Source organism: Embiotoca jacksoni, unplaced genomic scaffold (genome assembly GCF_022577435.1).
Source record: "Embiotoca jacksoni isolate LCO1_2020_lvr unplaced genomic scaffold, fEmbJac1.0.p SCAF_51, whole genome shotgun sequence".
Lineage (NCBI taxonomy): Eukaryota > Metazoa > Chordata > Actinopteri > Embiotocidae > Embiotoca > Embiotoca jacksoni.
The window spans coordinates 230,517-257,250 of NW_027185405.1; the positions used below are offsets into that span (position 1 = coordinate 230,517).

The following is a 26,734-nucleotide window of genomic DNA, read 5'->3' on the forward strand; positions in this document are numbered from 1 at the left end:
TAAAATTTCAAGGCAAATGATGAATTCAGAGGCTCACAAAAACCTTCCCATTTTTATTTTCAAAGTGTAGAAGTTTTACAGACACACGGTAAACCAATATAAACCAGTTTTGCATGATGAACGGATTCTAGGGACCCAGAATGTTCCGACTGTAAACATTACACTGTTACATAAGAATGTCGAGAGTATATCATACAGATGGAAAGTGCTCGGCACGAAAACCGTTTCAAATGCATTTGGCAGAACAAATGATTTGGGTATTTGAAACGCTTAAAAACTGCTCGATGAGAAAGTTACATGTAGATCTTACAATTTTCAAATAAAACTTGCTCCCCTGGTAGACCAGAATTGGTTTTTTTTTAGGCAGGCAGGGAAATTATGTCACATTTCACACTGCATGCATACAACATATCCATCCGTCTTGCATAATTGTTTACTGTCACTCCATATTGACATCTTGTTCCCTTTGAAAGGCAAGATTAAAGAACGTTGACACATGAAAATCCAGTTCAGGCCATTACATACAAAGTTTAAAGGTGGCGATTCTTTTTTTTTTTTTGCTTCATACCTTGCAAAAAAAAAAAGTGTAAAAAGTGTCATGCATAACACAATAAGCAGGTATGTATTAAAGCTGAACAGGATTAGGTTTGTTGACACATTCTCTATGATACAGCACGCCACCATTGTCTCTGCATAAACTGCGGGGCCCAGTAAAGCTTCATGAACAGGCCCGTGTGTGCACACTTTGGCACAAGATGTAAACATAAAAGTGCCAGGCCAGAAGTGTTGCTATAAAAAGCTGGTAGAGTTGTTGTTTTTTTTTTTTAAACGCACATCCATATATACTGAATGCTGTGTGATTAATAGGCTGAAGAACAAGCCAGCACACGGAGCAGGTCAAGACTTCGACCGCATCCGGCACCCAGACTGGAATAACTGACAGGCAGCAATTTCAAACAGCTGTACGAAAAATCAGATCCGAGAGCCGCGTGATGAAGATTGTCTGGTCGAGCTCAAGTACGAGCGATTGGATTAAAAATCGGGCAGGTTTTCCGTCTGCCGATAGTCGTGGCTGTGCAGAAGTATCAGTTACAATCGAGTGCTTATTTAAGATAAAGATTTAAGACAGCTAAATCCTGATAAGAAACACCATTAAAACCTAAAAGACAAATTGTGTTCAAGTTGTCTTAGTTGTCGGTCACCTTAAAGTGGGAAAAACCAAGGTCGAACTTTTGGTTCCACAAACTTACAGTGGAGGCAAAAGTAATCTTATTGGTTGAGTAAAAGGTCAAAATTATTATATGGCTGTACTGTGTATGAAACACTAGAGGGCTCTTAATTTGAAATGAGAATGAAGTAAGAATGATCTCACTAAAGGTTAAATAGAACAGATCAACCAGACCAGAAAAATACATTCTACTGCAGACACAAGTTACACTGACGGACAGCTAAGTCATGCTTACAAAAAAATACTCTTAAAGCGATAGTAAAAAATAATGTAAGGCGAGTTATCGTTACCTCTGTGTCTTATCAGCAGTTTATGAGCATACAAGGAAGTGCTTATTTTCCAATTTATTGAATTCATTCATTTACTTTTGTGTTGTTAGGTTCAGTCTCCTGCACCAAGCAACCACGAGCTAGCCCTTCTTCAAATATCAAGTACAGCTCGGCTACGGAGTAAAAAGATTTGGAGCTACCTTGCTCAATTTTCAGCCAAACTAACTACATGTTGCTGCATTTAATTAAAGTTACATTATCGTAAAAAGTAAAAGTTTGTCATCCCCCCGCCCCCCGCTACGAGAAGCGAGCGTCTCCCGGTTGGCGAAATAGGCGGCAAATAAAGGATTGGCAAACGTTTCCAGTACAGGCACTGTAGAGAGGAGTATACAGGTGTTGTTTTTTTTAGCATCAGATGGTCTCGGCAGCGAGCAGCATGACGGCGGAGAGGAAGAACTGGTGAAGAAAAGGCACTTCTGAAACAACAGATACTGGGCCTGGAGCTGCAGCGGGATGCAGTGCAGCGGTTACAGTGGACTCCATTCATCTCTAGGCGAACATGGTCAGGGTAATCCACTGTAGAACGAGGAGGGCACGGACATTAGGGACAGCGATTGGAAATAAATCGCATGAAATGTACGAATGGAGACGTCAAGTTATGCTGCGTTCAAATGAGGTCGTATTTACTGTGCACGGGGAGAAAAAAAAAGTCCATGTGGGCGAAACCCCGTCATCAACGTCAAAGCTCAACATTTGCCTAGCGTTGCCTAGCAACAGTGATTTTCACTTGAATGCCAAGCATAAGTTGCACACGACTTCCAGTGTTGTAACCACGAGCTCACAAATTCAAATCTGGACAATTAACAAAAGACATCGTTCAGGTATGTGGCAGCATTTCTGACTGTTTAGTCTTACCTGGAAGAAGGTTAGGGATATGACACCGTCTGCATCTGTGTCCATGGTCTTAAAGGTTTCTGCAGAGAGAGAAAAACAAAGAGAATCATTGTTCATGCATATACTGTACGCTGTATTTACAATGTGTATATTTTTCAATTACAAACAGTTCTGGCTCGTTCTGTCCTTTTTGAGGTGAGATGACAACAAGTAGCTCATTGGCCTTTTTGCTCGTTTTTTTTTGTAGCATTGCCAGTGAAGTGGATAATAAGTAAGCGAACTGTTCCTTAAAAGACACTGAAGGACTGCATGTAATGTGACTCACTGAACATCGTCTCCAGTCTGACCAGACAGGTGACAAAGTTGTCAAAGTCGACAGCCATGTCGTCCTCAGTGTAGCGCAGGATGATCAACTGGAAGAGGTGGTTGGTCAGCTTGAAGCCTGAAGGAGGGCAGACGAACGGAGGGAAATCAGAGAAAGATATAGAAACCAAAAGAACTAGCAGAGACACGTCTAAATGTGCAAAGAAGACCGAAAAGGCCTCGATTTTCTTTTCTTTTTTTTTTTTTTTTTCTTGTATTGGAATGAAAAGGAACCGTACCTGCAGATTCAAGAGCCATCCTCATCTCGTAGGAGCTCATGGTGCCCGATTTGTCCAGGTCAAACTGTCTGAATATCGTCTAACGTGGGCACAAAAAATAATGGAGAAAGAAGAACATGACACACGGACGCAAGAAAATGGAAAGAAACCAAGCATTTAGACACCACACTGAAAAAACCTGAACGACCAGTGCACTGACCAGCTGTCAAAATAAACAGCCGGCTTACGCAAGTGGCCCGAAGCGCAATCAATATTTAGCCTGATTCCCCTGCTTGACCCCCGTCCGACTCACCAGGTATCGTTTGATCTTCTCCCAGAGGACGTGGAACTCCGTCAGGCCCAGCTTGCCGCTGCCGTCGGTCTGACCGAAGAAGTTACGGAACATTTCGTGGTCACAACGGCAAAATCAAACGAGCGAGAGTCTGTTTACAAAAAGGGGAAAAAAATAAGAAAAAAAAAAGGAGCCGATATTGAACACCATGCCAAGGATACGTCCATGAGGTTTATCATACTGCGACAAGCCTCCTTTGTAAAGCCGTCCGTCTTCAGGTCCTTATCTGTTTACACGAGGAAGCAAGATAAAGAGATGAGATTGAATTTACTGAACAGCCTGCACTGAAAAAAGTCAAGCAAAGTGGCATCTTTAAATACTTGATACTAAATTAATTCCACAATGTTGTATAATAAGCAAAATGTAGTCTTGTAATTGCACAGATGGGGATGAGTTCCCCTGCGACTCACGTTTGGCGATGATCCGGTTGAGTATGGTTTGCAGCTCCGTGATACTGATCTCCATGTCCTAACAAAAAAGGTGCGTTAAATTAAACAGGACTGTTTGGATGCTACGAGCCGCTTCTTAGAGCAACTGTTCCACTTTCTGCGAGTGGGAGACTTACGTGTCCCGCCAGCTGTCTGAACAAACTCTTGAAGCTGGCGTCAATCTGGCTCTCATCTAGCTCAGTCTGAAACACAAACACAAATGTTTGTTTGTTTGTTTGTTTGTCTCGATGCGAGTGGCCAGGTGTAAAAGGTGTCGGTCGCGTCTTCCTCTCACTTCTGTTGGAAGCTCTGCTGTGACGTCGTCATCGAGCTCCCTGGCGAGACAAGACGAAGAAAGTTCAAGTTGCTTTTTCTGTAACTCATTTTGGATTTTCAGAATACTTTTGCCTTTTTATGAAACCGTATTAATATCAAATGCGTCACGTGTCCAAATCGCACCAAACTCGCCATTATAGAATTTCTTTCTATATCGTCTGCATTTGCACATTTGTGTCCCCCATTCATTGCACGTGTGCTCTGTTTTCATCATCTGCATCTCAGGCTGTGTAAATTATTCAGGTCAAAATGCTCATCTTCACTCATTTCCTCCCCCCTAAACATGACAGTCACGGCCGAAGCCTCGACTCTGCTTCCTCCCTCACTCCTGTCTCCCGTTGTCTCCACTCACTCAGAGTCCGCAGGCTTCTCGGAGAAAACCCTGAGGACGAAGTCAGCCTCTTTGTGGGGATCGAACGTGGAGGGGACGATGATGTACTCCCCAGCCGGCAGCCGCAACCGCGAGCTGACCTCCCTCAAGTTGATGAAGAGCTCCGAGCGAGCGCTGGAGGCGTTGGTGAGGAAAAAGTCTCGCTTGAGGTGGATCCCCGACCTCCCGCGAAACTGAGAGGGGAATTGAAAGAGTTAGCAGTCGCGCTTTATTCTTTTCTTGAACAGTTAGAAAGTGGAAAGTAGAAAAAAAAACATACCTCACTTGGAACCTGGAGAAGAGACGATAAAGAACACAAAAAGACAGAAATTAAGCTTAATATTTTTTTTTTTTTAAGTTGCACACAGGATTAGGTTTTACAAATGGAGCTTGCTGGAATCCTGCTAACCTCATACACAGCGAACCCGATGGTCTCCATGTCTTTGCCTTCTCGCCGTTTCTTCCTGCGGTCCTTTTGCATGAGGGCGACCAGGAAGCTGCAGTCGGATTTGCCGGGAGCGTCTGGGTGCTGCAGCACAAGCTTGAACTGAGGGTTCAGCCAAAAAGTTGCTGGAAACAGAAGGTGAAAAAGGTTGGATTGTTCCCTTTTCTTTTCCAGCTATAATGTGGTATTGAGTAATAAGGCTTGTCATTATAACATACACAGCTCGCTCTGTCTTAATAAACAATGAATGACACTATTATAAAGGATGAACAGCGATTGAAAGTTTAAGAAAACTCATCACAGGTAAAGAGAGGATCATTTAGTTTTAGCAATTTAGTTCTTATCAGTAGTATAGAAAAAATTCTAATGATTTCTTCACCGTGTTGTAGTAAATTAAGAAAACAGACTCCATTTCCATGCACGTCACAATGGGGTATTTCCTAATATCTATTTTACGAATAGACCATTGTGTCATTGCTCATTGTTTAAATAGGAGTCACTGGTTCACATTCCTTCAGGAAATGTGTCCAAATCTTCTCTCTCCTTCTACACCAGCTTGTTTTAACACTTGTAGTGGGAGTAATCGGTGTTTCTGTTCAACAGAATTTAACACCACGTGACCATGACACGGGTCTGGTTAGTGGCAGGTGATGTCTTTCTTTGATTTATACCCCCACCTTCACACGTGTTTCTCTCATCCCTCCGTCTACTCCCTTCCCTGCAGTATCCCTTTCTTTGCTATCCATACCTGGGAAGTTCCTGCAGCCTCCCGCCGTGCTGCCTCTCCTCCACTCGCTCTGATAGAGCGAGGAGCTCCATTTCTTCAGCTGGCTGTTCTGCAGGGCGTCTGCTGTCAGGTTGCAGATCTCCAGACGGCTGAACTCTCGCAGGAAGTCACTGAACGACATCCTGAACAGACGGACATGGCTCTGGTTTTAAAGTTTTATTTGGACATTATTTTGCCATCCCAAAAGTCCAAGAGTGGAACTTTGTCTCAGTGTAGATGAAGAATGTATATAACCATATCTACAGTGTCTATTTAGTTTCCTGGTTTATGCACACTCACCAGAATTCACCATCTTCGCTGCGGTTCTGCAGCCGACTTCTGACGGAGCGATCCACGCTGTCCCACTCTCTGGAGCTGAGGAATTCAAGACAACATGTGACAAAAATAATTATCAACTGGACGCAGACAGTGTCGAGGTTATCGATACATTTTGCCTCAGTTCAAGCTGAGTTTTTTATACCCATTCGATATACAATGTTAATATCCACTTTCTCTGTCTTCTCCTTGTTATTAAATAACTTTGTAAACTGGACTTCTTTCTCAACAGAACTGAGAGTCTTCAGTCGAGTGTGTCTGCGATGTCGTGCGTAGGAACGTAGGAAGGACTGATGCGAAAGCTGTTAGGTTAGCTGTGCAAGTAGTTTTTACATTTTATTGGTGGCGCTTGATGAGAGATGGTTCCCAACGGTCACCAAATTCCATAGCAACACCTCAAAATTGCACATTTGCACACACTTTCAGTAAAACCACAAAAATAAATCGTCATGGGTGTGCCAGAGGGAAATTCAAAGGAAATGCAAAGTCAGCAAGATTTATTTTCAGGGGATGATAAGTGCTTGTGTGAAATTTCATGGCAATCCACTGATTAGTCATCGAGATGTTTCCGTTTGGACCGAAGCGCCGGATTAAACATGGACATTGCGACAGGAGCTGATCTGTCTGAGGATTAACGAGAGCACATTCTTCCCCCAGTTCACTCGATCCCTCACTCACTTGCTCCTCTGAAATCTTCTGCAGCAGATTCTCTTTGCTTACACCAAATTAGGACGATTTCACCTCATGCAACCAACAGCTCGAAAACAATAAATACGCTCTGACCTGACCGGTTTAGTGGCTGTTTACCAGATGGTAGTGAACAAAAACATCCAAAACCAAGCAGAATGTCTCTGAGCGGCCATTTAACCCCAATAAGATGCTTTTTTAGATTTATTTTTACCTGCTTTTTCAACTTAACTAGGTAAATGTAATTCTTATTGTAAAGTAAGGTATTGTAAATATTAGTAAACTTTGTTTTTGAAATTGGACGTTTCTTGAAAACTTTTGTCGAGACATGGAGGCCATGAAAAACAGCAGATCAAATTTATACAGTAAATTCTCATAAGACGTTACTTTTATAACAGTTCCCAGTTCTTTGCACACATTCAGCAGGGAGAAACAAAGTGTTGAAAGTGCTCAGTTAAACTGTGACATAACATTTCGAGGGGGAGGTGGAGATGTCTGATATTTTTAGTTTTGTAACTGTAGTAATCACAGAATGTAAACCCGCCCTTTCCTGCAACCAGTATAACTCCTCGGCCTGATGATGACAACAGCTCGAGCAACCCGACTAACACCCCGTGGGTTTTTCATCTTTTTCTCTTATGGGACTTCTTCAAATCAGAGAGGGCTGATTTCACAGGCTGTAAATACGAGCTTTTTGTCAATTTCTATACGAAGTTAAGAATTTCGACGTGAGAAAATTCAATCAGAGGCTCCTTGAAACCGCTTTTATCTGTCAGCTTCAACGGAAAAGTAGGAAACAGGTTGTTACATTAGGTGCGTTTAAAGTGAACTCTTACTTATCACTCCAGGATCCAGTCCACTCCACTTCCCCCCACGGGTTCCTGATGCGAACCAGCTTCGTCATATTTCCTCTGTACACCACCTACAGGGCAAAGAAACACACCAGATGCTCGAGTTTCATATCCGCTTCGTCGACTCTGCTGTGCGGTTGAACAAATGGCCTGCACACGGTCATGTGCATCCACTGTAAATGAATCTGAAATGAATTACTACACTCAAACAAACCCTGATAACAAGAGAAGCCACCATTTTAATGTTTTATGAAGATGACGTTAAAGATTACGTCATGTTCTCGTGCTCGCTGGTCTTCACTTGAAACAATGAGTTCAGTGTGACGAGTTCATTTTTCAACAGATATAGTTGTACAGTATACAGTATAACACTTAGAAACAAATTATTCTATCAAAATCAAAGCATTTTGTTTTTATCTACATTTTACACAGCAACCCAACTTTAATGAAAATGGGGTTGTACATGACTGAAATATATCTAACTTCGGCACGACAATAAAAAAAAGGGGGCCTAAAGGCTGTAAATATCTTGGTTTACTCTGCCTGTTTTCAGTTTAGTGGACTTTCAAACGAGCTGACTAATCTTTAGTTCATTCAACTGAGCTACAGGGAATTTACTTCCTTAGAAAATCTAATAAATGTCAGAAAGTGACTTATATAACCTGTGACACAAGTAAATTCAACATTTAGTCCTGGATATTTTAGGAGGCAAAATAAACAAACAAAACTGTTTTTGCTGATTGTGTGTCAGATCAGCTTTACAGCCCTCTGCTTACATTTCATATTTCCATGAATATATCAACGTGTGTTTGAAAAAGTGAAAGACAAGGGAAATTGTTCGATCTGTTGGAGCTCGTGCAAAACAACTGTGCAGATATTTTGGACTTCAGCCTCTCAAAAAAAAAGAGATTTCAATCATTAATCAAAGGTCAAATCCTATTAGTCTACCTTTTGGAGTCAAACCAGTGACGATACTGATCAGACATCCCTCTGTGTTACGGCTCACCTCGTCCACAGCGGTCACGGAGTAGGCGTGTCCCTTCACCAGCTTCTTAAACGTGACGGCCTCCATGTCTGACTTGCTTGTGATCTGAGGACGAGACGACACGGAGTGAAGCACAGGTCGCTGACGACGACGACAACAACAACAACAAAGACGGGGAGGAAATGTGTCGGCGTGCTGGAGCTCCACATGTGACGGAGATTAGTGACATTTGCGAACAGCGGTCACAGTGAGTGTCACGACCCGGCTCGGTCATTATCATCAGCATCAAATGACTATCAATGGTTGTTAAATCATTTGAACTCATTAACCGCTTCAGATGAAAGGCAGAGTGACATCTGCTGTGAACTTGATGACATTCAAAGACATGCAAAGATCTACGCAATGCTCAAAATCCCTGCAGGCGAACTGAATTCCTCCGTCTCTTAGCGTAGCAAATGGAAAACTTATATGCATCATTTTTCTTTCATTCAAACTGTTTGGCCTCATCTTAAACTCTTAAAAACAGTAAATGGATCTTGCCATGTCATTTAAACTCTGTCACAGTAAAAAACAAAAAAAAGAAGAAAGAACCAGACTCTCTTTGTTTGTTGCCATTAATGTCAATGTTTTACTAAAAGAAAGTGTGTTTTCTTTCGATTTTTTTCTGCCAGTTTGGCGGTTCTCCCGACCCAAACTGAGACACACAAGGAGGCACACTGATTACAGGAGCTGTCCTTCAGCAAGACAGACAGAGTTCAGTCCTCCCTGTCTGCAAACATACCCGACGCTCAACTGTCCTTGACACTCGTGGGGATTTCATGCCAGCTCCAACCATGTTTTTGCCCCCCAAACTTCACCACCCATTACATTTAATGTAGCTTTACAAGTTAAATATTGTCAGTTAAAACTTGCTGCTGTGACAGTAATTGTTTTGAGGAGCACTTAGACTAAAGAAAGCTGACTTAAGCTGCACAGGGTGATCTATTTTTAAAAGCAAAAACCTGCTGGAGGTAATGAAAACTGAGAGGGCGGATTGTTTTCATTATGTTTACATCAGACCATTTTTTTATATTTTTTGTATTACTTGAACGGCGCAATTATCTAACCGATTAATCCCAGATGAGTAAAAGGATGGTTTTACATGTAGCTAGATGGAATATCAATATCACTCCATTGACATGTCTTTAGGATAAACAGGTATTTCCTTGTGCCTCAATCCAAAGGTTAAAAAATGCGTAAAGGAAAAAAAGGAAACGGATCAAAAACATAATGTGGTTTTGCTTACAACAACACTAAAAATCTATCTGAGCAACTGTCATTCATTTGGAGTTGTGCTTCTGACCACATGATCGTTTTAAGTCCAATATTCACTTTCTTTTAGCTCCGTTGTTGGTCTCTACCAGCAGGAAAAATATGTCTCTTCAGTTGTATAACAGTCTCTAACTGTGTCTGGGTGCCTGTATATTTTTAAAGCTGCACCATGAGATTGGAAAGCCAGGAGTATTAAATGAACGCTCTGTGATAAATCAGTGCTAATTTATCCCTTTTTTTGGGGAGGGGCGTCAGATTGTGTACGAATATTCCAGTACTGACGTCAATGGAGGAGCCGAGCAGCGATCCTCTCTCTATGGCTCTGCTGATGATGCTGTAGAGGTCTGAGGGGGCTTTGCTCAGGTCGTACATCTCGGTCACGCCGCCCGTGAAGTCCTCAAAGCCCTCGGACGTGCTGCCTCCTGACAGAGCCTCGTAACAGCCGTTCAACCTGGGACACAAAAGATACCAAAAAAAAGTTCAGATAATACATGGAAAACCATCAGGTACATGAAGGGAGCTTAAGTGGAGTGCAGTCAAAGTTCAGAGTACAGTGTGTTCTCATTCATGGGACGCTTCCAGCGCTGCTAAACTACCATATATGACTATAGAGCTTCACCGAGTAACAAAGCATCAATCTAACTCCTCCTAAAACCCCTCTGCTCTGTGGCTCCCGTTTCCTTTCTGCTATTCATCCGGAACGCTTCGCTTTACTTGGCAGCCACAATGAACAAAGCCCGCTTCACTTTTACAGCGAACTCAATTTACAGCTGTTTGCCGGAGCAGCTGGTGCCTTGAGTTACTTAATGCCTCTTTAAGGGATTTCTCAGTCACGTTCCCTACTCGCATTGTCTACATCCAGTTTCCAGATATGATTCAGAAATACTTCGGCCTGCAGTTTGGATTCGTACGAGTCCCAAAGTATCAAGACTTACCTCAGTTACAATCTGTTTTTTCGTTGTTTTTTTTCCTGCCAAAATAAAGTTGCTTCTTCTTAACCTACAGGTCATCAATGAGCCTGAAGTTGCGATCATCCGACTGAAAGAAAATTTGAGTGCTCACGTGTTTTTCTCATGTTTACGTCATCGTGAATTTACCATAAATATGATCTGCAGACTGGAAAAACAACAACCCGAACACTTGTTTCATCTTCAAAACAGGACGTGTGCGTGTGTCCGCTGATTGATACCTCATGCCCTGTTGTGCAAACTAAAAGTAGTATGTCAACACAGACTGCAAACACAGCAGAAGTGTTGGTAGCAGTCACATTTTAAAGGTACACTGTAAATAATATCCGCTGATTATTCTAATCAGATAAATAAAAATCATTCTATATCTGTAATACAGGGAAAAATAAACATAGCATATCGGGGGGTTTTGCATGGTGCCTTTTTACAATGGGACGTGAATGCATCATCAGCCTCGCCTCAGTGTTGATGTAGATTACGCTTCTTACTTGGCGTAGGCCTTTTCCAGCAGTGCACTCCAGAACTCTGTCCCCTCCGCTGAGTGGACAAACAGCAGCTTCCCGTCCTTCACCGGCAGCCGGTCGTCGATCACCACCTGCACCCACTCACCGAACTGCCAGAACTGCACAGCATGAGAGCAGAGGACACATTCAGAGCAATATCACAAGTATGGTTCAGAGTCTGGGGCACAATTTCAACACCTCAAAAGGCAAATTTAACATCGTTTTGTCACTTTGATACCTAAAAAAAAAAAAACGTTGTTTTCACCGATCTGCTGTGATCGGTGAATATATGGGCAGAATATACTGAATTCTAATAATTTATGTTTCTGATTTGAATATTTACACCAAAGCAATATTTCGAATGCAGAAATAAAATAAAAAAAATAAAAGAAGGCTGCTTATTTTACACAATGGTTTTCAGAGGAAGCTGAAACATGTTGCTCTGCTTTTTACCCCTTTATTTACTACACGTGGCAGTGAGCCTGATGTCCAGAAGAGGGCAGAAGAGACCAACATAACGTCATGAAAATCTGGAGGGGTTTCATCAAAGTATCTCTGGTTTCATCAAAGTAAAAACCGGCCTGAAGCTTCTTTTTTTGTGTTTGCAGGAGAGATAAATTTAGAAACCACAGCGATCACGATCTATTTAGTTTATGTGCAAATCCCTGTGATGTTCGCTCTCATCTCGATGTTCTGTCATCGAGGTGCAAATTACATTCTGCAAAAGGCTTCAAAGGAACAGAGGCCTCCGTGCATAGATTACGTGCACGCACACAAAGACGTCTGCAGCTTTAACAGCCCTCCCGTCCACATTGCAGTGAAATATTTAACACCTGCAACTTCAGCTTTTTTGAAAATCCAGAATGGATGATCTCCTAAATCCTGTCTTTGAGCTATTTACGTCGAATTTAAATCTGCAAATATTGTGTTAAGAAGTACACGGAGCGCAGACAGCAAACTGTAAAAGCAGTTGTTCTCGGCCTGCTATAGAAACCCTTCCCCCCTCCCCCACCCCCACCCCGAGGCAGAAATTCAATAAACTTCATGCAAAAGAAGAGCTGCCAGCGTGTTGATACGGTCTTATGAAAGAAATACTTATTTGTCAAAGTAATCACATTTGGAGAAGAGAGAAAGAAAACAGTGCAGGAAGTTGCAGGATTGTCAGTTGGCAAACAAAAGGCCACATCTGGCAGAGTGAGAGAGTGAGAGTGAGAGAGAGTGTGTGTGTGTGTGTGTGCGTGTGTGCGTGTGTGTGTGTGTGTGTGTTTTGTGATTACACATTTGTGTTGTAATGTGCAGCATGTTTGGATGGGTGAGTCCTGCATGGCCTGCAGAGCTGAATCCACCTCTGGGAGGAGCTGTGTCACAACACGGCTGCCTGAGGACGACACCGAGCACACGCACACACACACACACGCACACGCACACGCACAAATACAGGCTCGCCCCTGCAAACATGCAAGACCGCACAACTCCTTTATGTTACTCTGCGGAGGCTTCATCTCACAGCTGTGTGCGAGCGTCACCCGGCCTCACAGGCTCCGACCACATGCGTGTCCTGACTTGCAGTGACGCAGCCTCTCACGCTTGAGAACTCCTCAATACAATGCGACAATCCGTCATGGCTCCCAGTGTAAAATATGAGCTATAATACGACATAAACCGTGAAAGATTCTGCCCCAGTTAGCGGTTTCATTTGTTTTCCGACTGCGACGGCTGAGATTGCCTAGTTTATTATTCATTCTTCCTCCTTTTGTGTGCCCATCTCGCTCGCTCGCTCACACAAGATAACCCATCAGACCTCTTCCTTTTTCTTTCTCTCTCCTACCACTTAAACCGATTAAAGGTTCCCACCACCCGCGCTCATAATAACTTTTTCAGATGACTCATTCAGGTCTGGGTAATTCATCCAGAGGCTTAAAAAAAGATCCCAACTTGTACAAAAAGGGAGGACGGGTGGGATGGAGGATCCCTGAAAGACTTGAGGAGGAGTAGAAACATACCAGCAGTGAAAAGAGGATACTTTTTTCATCTTTTTTTTTAAACAGGCAACAGGGAAAGAGGACGGTGAAAGTGGGGCAGCTCTTTACTAACATGCTGGAAGTATTTACAAGCCATTTAGCTTTCGTTCATTTATATTCAACACATGCATGCATGCGCAGGCCTGCGGAACAAACTAAAGCATTATTTCAACTCTTTCTAGCAGAGAGGAATATATAAATACAGTAAATGCACATTCGTATTCGACAATGAAAAAAGATTAACACAGTTTGTCTGGAAATAATCAGTGAAAAATAAATTCCGTTTTCCCCTCGGCTCACTTTTCTGGAACTGAGTCACCCTGACCCATCAGACTAGTGTACAAGGGAGCAGTGTGTGTGTGTGTGTGTGTGTGTGTGTGTGTGTGTGTGTCTGTGTGTTCTACATTATATCTCTGTCCCTTTGCATGGACCATGTGTCTTTGATGTGCGGGAGCTTCCCCTCTGCTGCCTGTTTCCCTTCGTTCACTTGGAAGGATGACGGTCTGGCTGCATCGCACAGATCAGCCGACTCAGCGCAAAGTTGCTCAGCGGGCTGAGGCGGTGGAATATCACTGATGACGACACGTGTTCTCTTGTTTGTTTCCTACGTAATAACGAGTAAAGTGAAACAACAAAAAGAAACAAATTGGCCATCGTTAACAGGTTGAAATGTCGAGTGTAAAACTGATTTTGCGCGTCTTCAGTTCGAGGTTTTGCTCTCACGTCTCTCTCCTGCTGTTTCAGCAGATTCCTCCCAGAAGAAGAATAAAAAGAAACATGAGCGGTGTTTCGCAACACTTAACACTCACGGATAAGATCACAAGACTGACACACTCCTGCACACCAGTCCCTGACGTCAGAAAAGAGAACAACAGAATAGTCAAAAAATTTGCAATTCTAAAGATTTCTTATTTCTAACACCACTTTACTGCATCTTTCATAATCACTGAAGGAATGAGATGTAAACTCATTAAGCTTTTAAAAAACACTACAAGCACTTGTTGTGAAATACGTGGAGAACAGTGATGCGCTTCTTTGAAATAATCTCAGTAGAGAAAGTCCTGGACACCAAACAAAATCTCCAGAGAACAGAAGACGCCGCGGCCACACACACACACACACACACACACACACACACACACACACACACACACACACACACACACACACACACACACACACACAGACTAACCAGAACTTCCTCAATTCAGATTGAAACTCTCCTCATTACGAACCTGCTGTAAAGCATTTCCCTGCCCAGTGTCGGACTGAATGTGTTTATTGTTCAGCGGCTCACTGGCGGAAGCATAAGAGGGTTTTTATCATCAGGCCATCACCTGAGTCACTGCAGCTGCCGTCACACATTAGCCTGTAGTTTTGTGTGTGTGTGTGTGTGTGTGTGTGTGTGTGTGTGTGTGTGTGTGTTGAGTGTGTATTTGGAGTATTTGGTTTTGTGTACAAGGCAAAGTTGAGCTGATGAGGCCCAGTTGCATGGCAGAGGATGACACCATGTTGAAAATATTTAAAATTTTTGTCACAAAGAAGCAGGACCAATTCTTCAAACAGGAGCGGAGATACTGAACTACGTGAGACAAAGGGATGGTGGGATGATCGTCTTGATTGATTAGAAATTAAAACGTGTATCTCTTATAATGGAAATGGGTGTTGGCTACTTTTAGAGCGGGGTGTTTAAATCCATTTGACAGTTACTCCGATCCTCCCAGGTAAAGTTTACTCTCTGGCTGACTGGGCGCGGATGACTCACTGCAGGCTGAAGAGAGCAGCTTAGGACACAAAGGTAGTGTTTTAAATCCCACGTTCCTGATGGGAAACTGTGGCAAGACGAAGAAAAAAGGAAGCTCTTACGAAAGAAACGTCACATCAGATCTTCAACTAGCAACTGAGTTTTTTCATTATTGAGTAATAAGTCAATCAATCTGTTAAACCGTTATATGGTTTGACTCCATGTCAGAAAGAAGAGACAAATGCACATCACAACCTGCAGAGCTCATGCAAATGCTCATTAATGATTGATTAAAACAGCAAGATGAAAACAAACCGTTTCAATTATATGAGAATAAGAAAAGCAGGAAATCTTCTCAGGAGAGACTGATTACTTAAAATGATCAGTGATATTATTTTAAATGAATTTTGTTCCTTGTTGCTTTTGAACTGATGAATCAATTTATCATTTCGGCACTATTTTACGCACTGAGAAAGCTGCCAGGAGCATAAATGCTTGTAACTTGTAACAAAAATCAAGAAGCCACTCGGGACTTCTTACCAAAAATAAAAGAAGGTAGGAAAGAGGAGAAAGGATGGGAATTTGTGAAATGAATGATCCTCTCATAGCATCAGGGATTTTCTTGTGACTTAGTTTCAAATACAAAAAAAATGTCCATCCCAAGGACATAAGCAGAGCGCTGTACTGGACGCAGTTTAATGCAGCGCTCAGACTTGTACATCGGAGTGACAAAACAACCGCTTCACAAGCACCGACTCCTCGGGACAGAACTCGGAGAGTCCGTCTTCATCTGCAGGACGAGGGACTCGTTTAAGGACAGTGATGTGAGTTTGGCCGGAGAAGACTGATGGACTGAAAGAGGAGTAAATGAAGCCGTCTATAACGAACCAGAACAACAGAGGAGGGGATCTACGACACCAGTTACCAACCAGCTTTTTCCACCTTGCACAAAAAACAGAGTTTGGGCAGAAATGCCGACTCCTGTTATTCCTCAGACTGAAACCAAAGGTCCACACATGCTCTCTAATGCGGGCCAATGATGGTTTCTAATCCACCTCAACTGTGAAAGTCCCTCAGGTGAAAGTGTTTAGCAGCTCACATAAAGCTATATTACAAGTTATCGCTACAAAAACAGTCACGCCTGAGACCAGAATCTTAATGGAGGTCTGAGTGAACCTGCCCCTGAAGAGCACAATGAATCTGTGGGAGGTGTCTGCTGTGTTTGTTGTGTTTTCTGTCCTCAGCCATTAAAAAGTAAACGCAGAAAGTGAAGCTGTCGTCACCTGGAAGTGAAAGATGCCGGCGTATCCCTGCTGGAAGCCCTGCCCATGAGGAACCACTCTGTGGAGGAGGTTGTCGTTTAAAGTCAGCGAGGCGATGGCCGCCAACAGCCAGCAGTCCCCTAGGGAGACAGGGAGACATGGAGACACAGACACGCACACGCACACACACACACAGTTTTAATAACCTGGAGCAGCCCCTAACAGGTAGAAAGTATAAATGCACCATATATATCAACATGAATGACAGCAGGTTGTTTATGTAAAAAGAGATGCTGGGCATGGACAGGGTTTACTTTATATACTAAATCTTGCGCCGCTCTTCTTCCCCTTCATCTGCACATTCAAATGTCTGAGTCATTCATGCGAGAGCTTGACTGCACTCGCAGTCTCGACGGGAGGGACGCTCATAAAACTGGCTTTCGCCCAGTAACAGCTCAGTTGAGCCGAGAGCCAGGAACTCTGTTTGCACAAAGCCTTGCCCTTCAACGGGGAGAGGCAGTAGACTTCAGAGAGGGGGAGGGGAGGCGACCAAGCCGAGGCTCCCACCCTCCGTGAGTCACCGAGTCACAGCAGACATTTCTGGAGCGTTGTGTTTTTCTGGCTCAACATTGGGTTTTTTTGTTGTTGTTTTTTTTTTTTTTTTTTTTTTGGAGGGGGGGGTGGGGGGGGTTAATCAATTGGGGGCCTTTTAAAGTATTTCATTTCACGATATGAAGAAGTAGCTCTTCCGTGCGGGCCGGATCTACGATCTACCGAAGCTTCGGATGGTGGCCTTGTTTACAGATGTGAGGCAGAAAAACACGGCATGAATTATAGATGGAGCTGTGTGTCGAGTAGGAAAACATCTGAGGCGATAAAGTGCTACTTGTAACCGCTGTTGGAGAGTTAACACTCGTCGGTTTCTCTCTCCTTCAGGCTGTCCAACCTATTTCCGTCATCACATCCTGTTTTTAGTTTGCTGTGTCTACTCTGATTGCTTTGTTTTCCATCCTTACTGTACCGTAGGTGACCTGGCATTTTTTTTAACCCAAGAGCTCTTTCTTTAAAAATTTCAAATAATCCAAATAATATATCATATTTAAAAGGGTACTCTATCAACATTGTTTTGCACATGGGGATAGCTACTAAAAAAAAAACACAGCCGGACTTCTTCTGTGACTGAACATTTCTTAAGTCTGATAAAAAAAAATTAAAAAAGTGAAAAGTGTCACAGTGTGGGACTATTTCTTTGTCAGGTGCTGTGACCTCCGTTTGACCTTCTCTTAAGCCAACGGCTAAAATCTGGTGCATAAACCCCAGAAAAGTTACAGATAATTGTTTTTGCACTTTGTTTTGTGTCGTTTTCATGAATACATTTATGAGCTTCAAGGGTACGAGAGTCATAGAGTCAAACTATTCTTTTAATTATTACTCATTTCTCTTTGTGTTTAGAAGAAGGCAGTCGGCTAAAATGTTGGACGTTTTTTAAGTCTCAGGGGATCCATTTTTCCAAACAAATATTATAAACACAATTTTTGGTCATTATTTATTATCTACAAACAAATTCTATAAAGAATTAAATGAATACATCTCATTTGTTTTCCTAACCAATTAACATAAACCTGTGGCAGTGTCATAACAGTTAAATATTTAATTGAAATAAAAATACATATTGAAATCAGTTATTATCCCATTATGGGTTGAGTGTGTTGCTCGAGATCATGTTTTCTGCGGTTCTACATTAGAGATGGAAGCTTTACTTATTCATGACTTACATCCAGGCTCTCCTTAGATTTAGGATTGCAACTGGAAACAGTTTTTATTTTTTTTATTTTTTTATGCTTCTTCCTTCTTTCTCCTCTCCTCTAATAGCCGAGTCATGCAGTAGTAACACCGAACCAGTCGGGAACTCTCCCAGCGGGACTCACCCAGAGCTCCCTGACAGATGTCTGTGCGCGTCGCTCCGTCTACGATGAACTCGGCCCGTTTGCATAACTCCTGTCGAGTGCACACACACATAAACAAACAGAACGATCAGCACTTTTCTGGCCCTTGAAACATACACGTTTGCGAAAACGTTACATTCCCTGTCTTTCACATATTGACTGCATTGAGAACAGTGCGAAAGGCTCTGTCCCGCAGAAATTACACTGCACGTGACTTCATACACATTCCTGACACAAGAGTACATTTGAAAATTGTTCACTTAAAAAAACAAGTCCCTCATTTGGCAAAAATCTCCATCAGTTTTATCTCTATGTGTGCAGTAATGGTAGGTAGGTAGGTAGGTATTTACTTTATTAATCCCCGAGGGGAAATTTTTTCGCCACAGCAGCATACATACAGAAGCAATAAGACAATAATAGAAACAATAGAATAGAATAATATAATAATAGAAAAGCAATAAAATAAAATAGCAGTAAATAGCAGTAAAAAATATAAATATAAAATATAAAATGCACAGTATATACAGTACATTATATATCTATATATATTATATACAACAAACCAAGAAACAGTCAACATATATATATATATAATATACAAGCAACCAAGAAACACAGTCAACAGTGTTATTGTACTGTGATGGATTTTGCCAGAGGTGAGTTATTGTACAGTCTTATTGCAGTGGGCAGGAATGATCTCCTGTATCTGTCCTTGTGACAGCGGAGCTGGAGGAATCTTTTAGAGAAAGTCATTGCTAATGTCATTGCTCTGAGCGATTACGGTGTTTCACCAGAGGATTTGAAGCAGGAGCAGAGCAGCCGATCAAACATCTGCAAAGCTGCTTCCTTTGATTATATTTACATGTGAAGGTAAAAGAAATCGTTCCTATTTTGTTCCCCAGTTCTATATAGCTCATAATGGGAACAAGAAAATGTTCCCCACTTGTATTAATATGGGATGAGCTATTGTGGGTTAGGATTGAACTAGGTAACATAGGACCCAAGGAACCTAGGACCGTGGGCACATAGGACCCAAATTTTCTCCAATACACAGTAATGTGTGCCTCTCTCGATACAGTAAGAGCGACTTCATTAAATTTAGCACCAGACTATTTGAGGACCTTCAGAAATGATGCAATAAACATTTCTTTAACTTCCTGCTTTACAAACCATCTTCTGCGCAGCGTGTTGAGCGTGAGAAATTTCCCCATGAAGCTATAAAAAGAAATATTACATGTCTCCTAATGCCGAACACAAACACGCACACACACGGTTGAATTCTCTGAAACATAAATCGACACACGCGCGTCTGAATCCTCTTTTTACGACTCACGCGGCGCACTGATTTTTAGAGATGACCCTTCTTATGCCGCCTGAATATTACAGATCCTGCGGTGCAGGCGAGCTATGCATTATGGAGGACCTGACTTTTTCTTTTTTTGGAGAGTCAGGACCCCAAGAAGCATTACAGCCAACAGACACGAACAGGTCACGCGCACATTCGCGCACACTCGCGCACACTCGGTGGTCTACACACTGGAATGGAAGCAGTGATGGGAGCTTAGAGGCTGCAGTCACGTAGACGATCACAACCCCGAGAGCTTTTAAGATCGCGGCTCGTCTTTCCGTACCGTTAAAGGACTGACAGCAGAGACCCGTCACGACGCGTGCAAATTGAACCGTAATGAGTGTGTGCCGTCTTCGGGGCTGGCGTGATGAAGCCAGTCCCGCTTTGTTCTCTGGTGTCAGAGTCGGCTACAGGGGGGAGCGCGGTGGTGTGTTTATGATGGAGTGTGAAGTGATGAGAGAGTCAGAGAGGAAGAGGCAGACAAGGACAGACACAGAGGAAAGGAAATCTAGAAGAAATTACTCAGTCGGAAGGAGAGAAAGATGTGATGCACCTTCAATCTCTTGTAAGCTGCCTAAACTGGAGCAAAATGAACTTTTTACTGGTGTTGCTGAAACATCTAAATTACATCTAGCAATCACTCCTGGCTGAAAGTTTAGTTGCTGATGAACAGATGAACTACAAGTCTGACCCTTCAGTCCTTATTTGTTAATTCTTTAAACAGACTGGCAACTGGCAACAGACAACTGGTTTATTATTACAGGCTTCAATAAAGTGTTTTTTTTCATGTCTTCCAATGATTTATCAGATAAAGTAATTATGATGAAGTTACTGCAGGAATGTTCGTTTTTCGTGCATGTTAAAACGTAATTGTTTTTAGGGATTCCCGGTGTTTCGTTTGGCTGTGGCTCAGACGGTGTTGAGAGTTGGTGGTTTAATCCCCGGTTCCTCCCGTCCACATGTGGCAAAAGTGAGAAAAATAAAAGCGCAGTATAAGTGCAGACGATTCGCTCCAGTGCAAATTAGATGCTGATATTTGAGACATTTTAATGGCATGCAATGCAGCTGGAAAAGATGTTGTCGAAAAAAACAATAGGAAAACAAAGAGACTGTTATATAAAAGTCACACAAATTTAAATCTTTTAGCCCTCACATGTTGGAGCTTTCCAACTACACTGGAACAGACGCACACTCGTGAGTGTCCTAATAAAGCCAAGAGAGCTGAGAACAAAGGTCATGTAAAAGACTGAGCGTGGAGAAGTGCTGCTCGGGTGTGTGAGTGGTCCTCCCTCTGGTGCAAACAGTTTAGGGATCAAACAGTTTGAGTTGAAAACTTGAAGAAATCTGAGGCACTCAAGAGGGTGATTAATTAAAAAGCCTTTAATCGGTCGTGGCTATTCAGTCACAGTCAAAAAAATGCACTTTAAAATCTAAAAATATGGTCTCTGATGTTGAGCCAGATATACAGATGATTTTGTAATAAGTTGGCTAACAAAAATGGTCCCTCAGCTAAAGCTTCATTACACTTCTAATGATTATGTCCGATATGCTCGTAAGTACTTCGGCAAAAGACTTCTTGCTTTTCTGAAAGTTTAAAAGCTTAGCACTATTAAGTTGGAAGAAAGCTTTGATGAAACTACAGAAACTAACTTACAAATGGTCCAACAAACTTTTAGAAATATGATGCTGATGCCGTCGCCCCCCCCCCCTTCCATGACTCACCGTGGGTCTCATCCAGCGGACTCCCTGGGTCTTGGAGGATCTCGGGCCAAGCTCGTTGAATCCCAGAGACGACGAGGCGCAGGGGAACAGACTGTCCTCGAACAGCCTCCCGCTCCGGAGGCTCTGGGCTCTCAGCGACTCAAAGTCCTGACCCAGGAACTTCACCGCGTTGTGGTTCTGTCCCAGACCTTCATCGCGATCCCACTGGCTCCTCAGCTTGGCGGCAATGCCTGTGGCGTAAATGTGCTCTTCCACCATCTTGAGCTCGTGGGGGGTTAAAGAAGTGCCGGGTCGACTGCTGCTCTCCGCTGGGATTTATTTATATTTCTTTTGGAAGCAAAGTGAGATCTAGAGACGTGTCAGCTGTGACTTATTGCATCTACAGCTTTTCCACGAAGCCCCAGCGGCAGCAAAAACGGATTTGATCTAAAGCACCGATGAGTTTGAGGCTCAATCACAAATTAGAATAAAACATCAGCAGCCATTAAGAAGCTATTAAATATGGATGAGACCGGGCTGCTGCTTGGTTTTGCGGTACTTTGTGGTTCGGCCACTTCGAGTGCGATCAGGATCACAGACGCAGGAGCTCAGAGGGCCAAAGAGAGAAATCTTCCTCACAACAACGGCAGGTTTGATGATCCCGGTTATTTATTATCCAGATGCCAGAAATGCGGGATGTCCGTAGGTCCGTCCGTCCGTCCTTGTTCCTCCAGCTGCTGCTAAACCCTAAAAAAAAAAGAGTTACCGATCAGAAAGTATGCAGAGATGCAAGTCCATACACACCTTGTACGGACACACACAGGGTTTAACGGGCAAACACGCCCTCCTTGTTTCTTTCCAGTCAATCATATATATGCATTCTTTCTACCCATAGCGCCGGGATTAGTCCGCCTACTGCATCTCTACACAGCGTCAGTCAAACACACTTTGAAGTCCACATTTAATCAGACAAGTGTATCACCAAAAGCTGCATGTAGGTGTGTGTGTGTGTGTGTGTGTGTGTGTGTGTGTGTGTGTGTGTGTGTTGTTCAAATTGTGCACGTGGCTGACAGATGGTGCACTCTTGTGTGAATCCTGATGCACAATGAAGGGCATCGTGAGGACCGAGGAACAAGCAAAAGCTCTCTGACTCTTTAATTAAGCAGAGCCAGAGAGGAGGAAGTGTAAACGGTGTTTTTAGCGCCACACGAGCTCTTGACAGAACTGGAGCTTTGGCAGACAGATAAGAGTTCACCTCAGTTCCTTACCGCCTTTTGTAATCCTCCCTTAGCTTCTCACACTCTCTCTCTCTCTCTCTTTCTGTCAAACTCCCAGAAACAGATGTATATTTTTAACCTCTCTCTCTTCATTTTTTTTTTTTTCCGCTCCGTCTCTCTCTCTTCATTTTTTTTTTCATTTCTTTCCGCTCCGTCTCTCTCTCTTCATTTTTTTTTTTTTTACTATTGCAACTCTCACCAAGCTAATCACTCTTCCTGTTGCAAGACTTCGACTGTCAGAGGCTGAGCGAAAAGCCGTCGGCTCGGAGAGCGCTGCAACAGTTTCCACTGTTCACTGTAAACCACACCCATTAAACTGGCCCTGAAAAATGTTCCTGTTTGCAGAGCCACAGAACATGAAGTTGAAAAAGCAGGTTTTCAGGTCTGTTGTGTGACAGAGTGGGAAAAACTGTGACCATTATTTTGGATGCTTTTAGTACAGTTTCTACCTCTACTGCTAGAAAACACAGTACTAGTACAACTACAAGTAGTACTTGGATGAGTATTACACCTACCATTACTGCTGAGAGGCCGCTAAAGCTGCAGCGAGTGCTACAAGTGCAACCACTGCTCTACTAACACTACAACTACCTTTACTTCTACTTTCACAAGTGTTGTTACTAATACTGAGGGAGTTTTCACACTTGGGGCCCCTTTCAGCCCTGGAAGCGAACTCAGACCGATGAGTCAATATTTTTTGGGGCATACGTGAGCACTCCAACCGAACTCAGAGCTCTCTGAAGCGAACCGGGCTACAACCTCCAGTAAAAATACCGTTTAGCTCGACTGCCGTTTGTTTTATTCCTGTCATGCGTATACAATTCAATATAAGACGCCAAATATAGTGCTCACGTGACAGCACTGACACTTGATCAGAAAAAGAAACAACTTTTTTTTTTTAGAATGGCAAAAACAACCTACCAACTACATAAATACAGTCACAGAAACTTTAACAATCATCTGATTGGGAAATATTTGCATTTATTCTGTCTAAGTGGGTTTTATAGTTATTAATAACTATTACATTTCCAGTGAAGTTGGACAGGAAACTCTAAAATATCCTGCCTCCACCAAGTGTGTTTGTTACACAAGTGTTTGATAACCACATCGGAGGTATCACTTTAAAACATGTGTCTGTATAAATACTGTATATACAGTATATTAGCCTCAAACATCCCTCAGGCTCTAGTTTTTATTCATGAGGAAAATTAATGTTGAGCATCGTAACGTTACACTGACCCGTTTTTAAAAAAGGAAAACAAATTAATTAATCATGCAAAATAGAGATTTTACCTCACTGATCTGAGGATACAAAATTGAGTCGTAAATTAGACATAATTACTTCTGCAGCTGCTATCTACGAGATAAGATCCCACACCTACTGAATAGTATAAAAAAAAAAAAACATATTGTCCACCCAGACAGCAAACCACTACTATTTTTTTCATTTATTTTTAAGTTACTTTGAAAAGAGTTATTAAAGAAAAGCTGCAGCCAAAGTAGGTCTGCTCTCACTCCTCTAACATGTTAGATCCCGAGCATGTGGTTTTTATCTCTGCTGCGTGGTTATCAGGACGCACCCTGCCCAACGAGTTCAATCTGACTATGATGAATATTTCATAATTCCCACCATCACGAGAAATACGCTCCCATACACCACAACCAGCCACACACACACACACACACACACACACACACACACACACACACACACACACACACACACACACACACACACCCTCCACCTCAGTGCAGGTAGTGACATCTATGAGGAACGACAAGCAGTATCCACACGTATACTGGAAGGAGGAGAAGCCCCCAGGCTTCATCACCAGCAGCTGCAGTCCAACAACACAGAGAGGAAAAACAACACAGCAAAATACTCAAGGACCCTCTCTGTGGAAATGTGTTTTTCAAATCAAAACATATAACGTGTTAAGTTGTTATTATTATTATTATTATTACTAATAATAATACAGAGAAGATGTGGGTCATGCAGCTATAAGGAAGGAAACATATGAAGACAAATAAGGAACGCAAAGGGAGTCACATGAGTTCAACAGCAGCCATGCAAAGATTTTCTAAGACCAATGCAGATGTCAATACACACAGTATGGACACAGACTCCTTAAATACATGCTGATAGTCGCCTAATGATGCCTGCAGGGGCCTGAAGTCCAGCGTTTGTTGCTGTGAGTAAGCTCGTCCTGCACAGCCGCTGGAGTATTTCTGCATGCAGGCACTGAAGGGAGGGCGGGAGGAGTCATATTCCAAATATTGTCCACTGTGAAATAAAATATCCAAAATGTTGGCTTGCAGAAAAAAAATAGACCTGCAGAGAAACTAGACACTGAAAGTTGACCACTGTGGAGGGGAATATGCTGACTGTAAGAGGGATTGCTATCAAAAGGGAAACGACGCTTTCATGTAGGAAACACTCCTTAAGACTTTTCAATTAAGTTGGAGGCATATTTTGGTACATATTAAAACTTTAAGAGGGGGACATGTTGCTCGCGCTCATGAAGCATGCAGTCCTGGTGGTGGGTGTGGTCCCCGAGAAAAGATAAAATGTCCAACTGTCAAACTGCAACTTGTTGTCAAGTTGACCAACACGAACAGCTGGGCGAGCCTTTTTCGTTTCACTTCACTCACATTAACCATGATATCCGTTTGTGTCGAGCTCGAGAGAAAAAAACCACACACGGTAATGAGAGATTTCACAGAAACAAGCCCGACATCGGCAGATTTCGGTTTTTTTTTTTTAATTTATTTTTTAACAAGGACAGGACAGGTGCTCTTGTGCGAGGACTTTGTTTTTAAATGATCTGATATCTATTTTCATGATAAAAAAAAAAAATATATATAAAAAAAAAAACAGCTCACAAACTTCACACCCCCCCCCCCCCGAAAAAAGTTCAAACATAGATGTCAGAAGCATTTTTTTGAAGATTTATATCTTCCGGCAGCTCAAACAACAGACGCAAAGTGACTGCAGCCTTGATGAAGGAATTTTATATTTACCTCGCCGTGTAGTTTCCTTTAAAAGGCAGTTATTTGGACATTTAATGTGCAACTCGGCTTTCTCCTTTCCCTTCCATGTTAAGCGGTAGGTCCGTCCCCTCCGCTGCTCTCAAGCAGGCGTTGATCATTTAGAAACGCCCTGCTGCCTCGACCCTGATGCATTGGTTTAATGCGTCCACCTCACACTGCGCCTGCGCAGAGCCCTCCAGACATGAAACGTTCAAACACTGTGCTTTCAAATAGCAGGCGTAGTATTTTTGTAAATTCGTATACATCATATATAGACCGTATGATTTATAACAATAAAGAGGGTTGCAATTGTAAAAGATTACATTTAGTGCTTCAATTGAAAATGTGTATTTTCAGAAGAAAACTCATTTATTAAAGCAATTGGTTGTTGTTGTTGTTGTTTTACAAAAACTACTTATGTCAAGGTTTTATTTATCTTATGGCCACCATTAAAATAATATTTTTAGGTCTGTTGAACACGTTTTAAAATGCCAACACTGACATCCAGAGGCGACAAACAGAATTATCTCTTCTTTCAGACATCCCTTAACTTTTTAGTGGTGTGATTTTTAGATCCTAAAAAAGAATAGGCTGTTAACCCTCCATTTCTCACCACACATTTTTGTTATTACCATAAGATAAAGATCCATTTTTAAAGCAGACTTGCATGATTTTTCTTCGATTTAATAAGTTAAGACGATCACTTCTTTTCTTTTCACAGCTTTTGAAGAACCCTGTTTCAAGAAAAGGGTATAACAACCCTGGAACATTATCCCATTTCATCTCATTAAATGATCATAAGAATAATAATAATAATAATAAACAATCAGCATATTTTTCTTTAACTGCTCCTCCTTGCCTCTTCTAAAAATCATGATGTTAATTTGTTGGACTCATTTTATTAAAATAAAACAGTCTGTTTTGTTTTATTTTTTTTAAATACTGCTATATATCTCGTTCCTTGTTCTTTTAAATATCTATATTACTGCATCGCACCTACATTTGCTCTGTGACGGAATTCATGTCCCATCGTGCATTGCGCCGTCCCCCCTCCCCCCCTGTTCTCGTTCTCGCTCTCGCGTGCGTTGAACTCGC

The 26,734-nt window shown here is 42.3% G+C and overlaps 1 protein-coding gene across 1 annotated transcript; it reads right to left on the reverse strand.

Moving 5' to 3' along the window:
• Positions 1-33: 33 nt before the first annotated feature.
• On the reverse strand, positions 34-23,824 carry capn1 (calpain 1). The gene is made up of 22 exons (XM_069172279.1): positions 22,601-23,824; positions 21,354-22,079; positions 18,266-18,335; positions 16,359-16,477; positions 11,296-11,429; positions 10,122-10,290; positions 8,550-8,633; positions 7,529-7,614; positions 5,970-6,044; positions 5,652-5,812; positions 4,868-5,028; positions 4,739-4,750; positions 4,441-4,652; positions 4,048-4,087; positions 3,890-3,955; positions 3,735-3,792; positions 3,486-3,550; positions 3,286-3,354; positions 2,994-3,072; positions 2,717-2,833; positions 2,413-2,471; positions 34-2,073 (listed from the first exon to the last, which is right to left on the reverse strand). The coding sequence occupies exons 2-22, from the start codon at positions 21,609-21,611 to the stop codon at positions 2,047-2,049; spliced, it is 2,121 nt and encodes a 706-aa protein (XP_069028380.1). The 5' UTR covers positions 21,612-22,079; positions 22,601-23,824; the 3' UTR covers positions 34-2,046.
• Between the last annotated feature and the right edge of the window lie 2,910 nt (positions 23,825-26,734).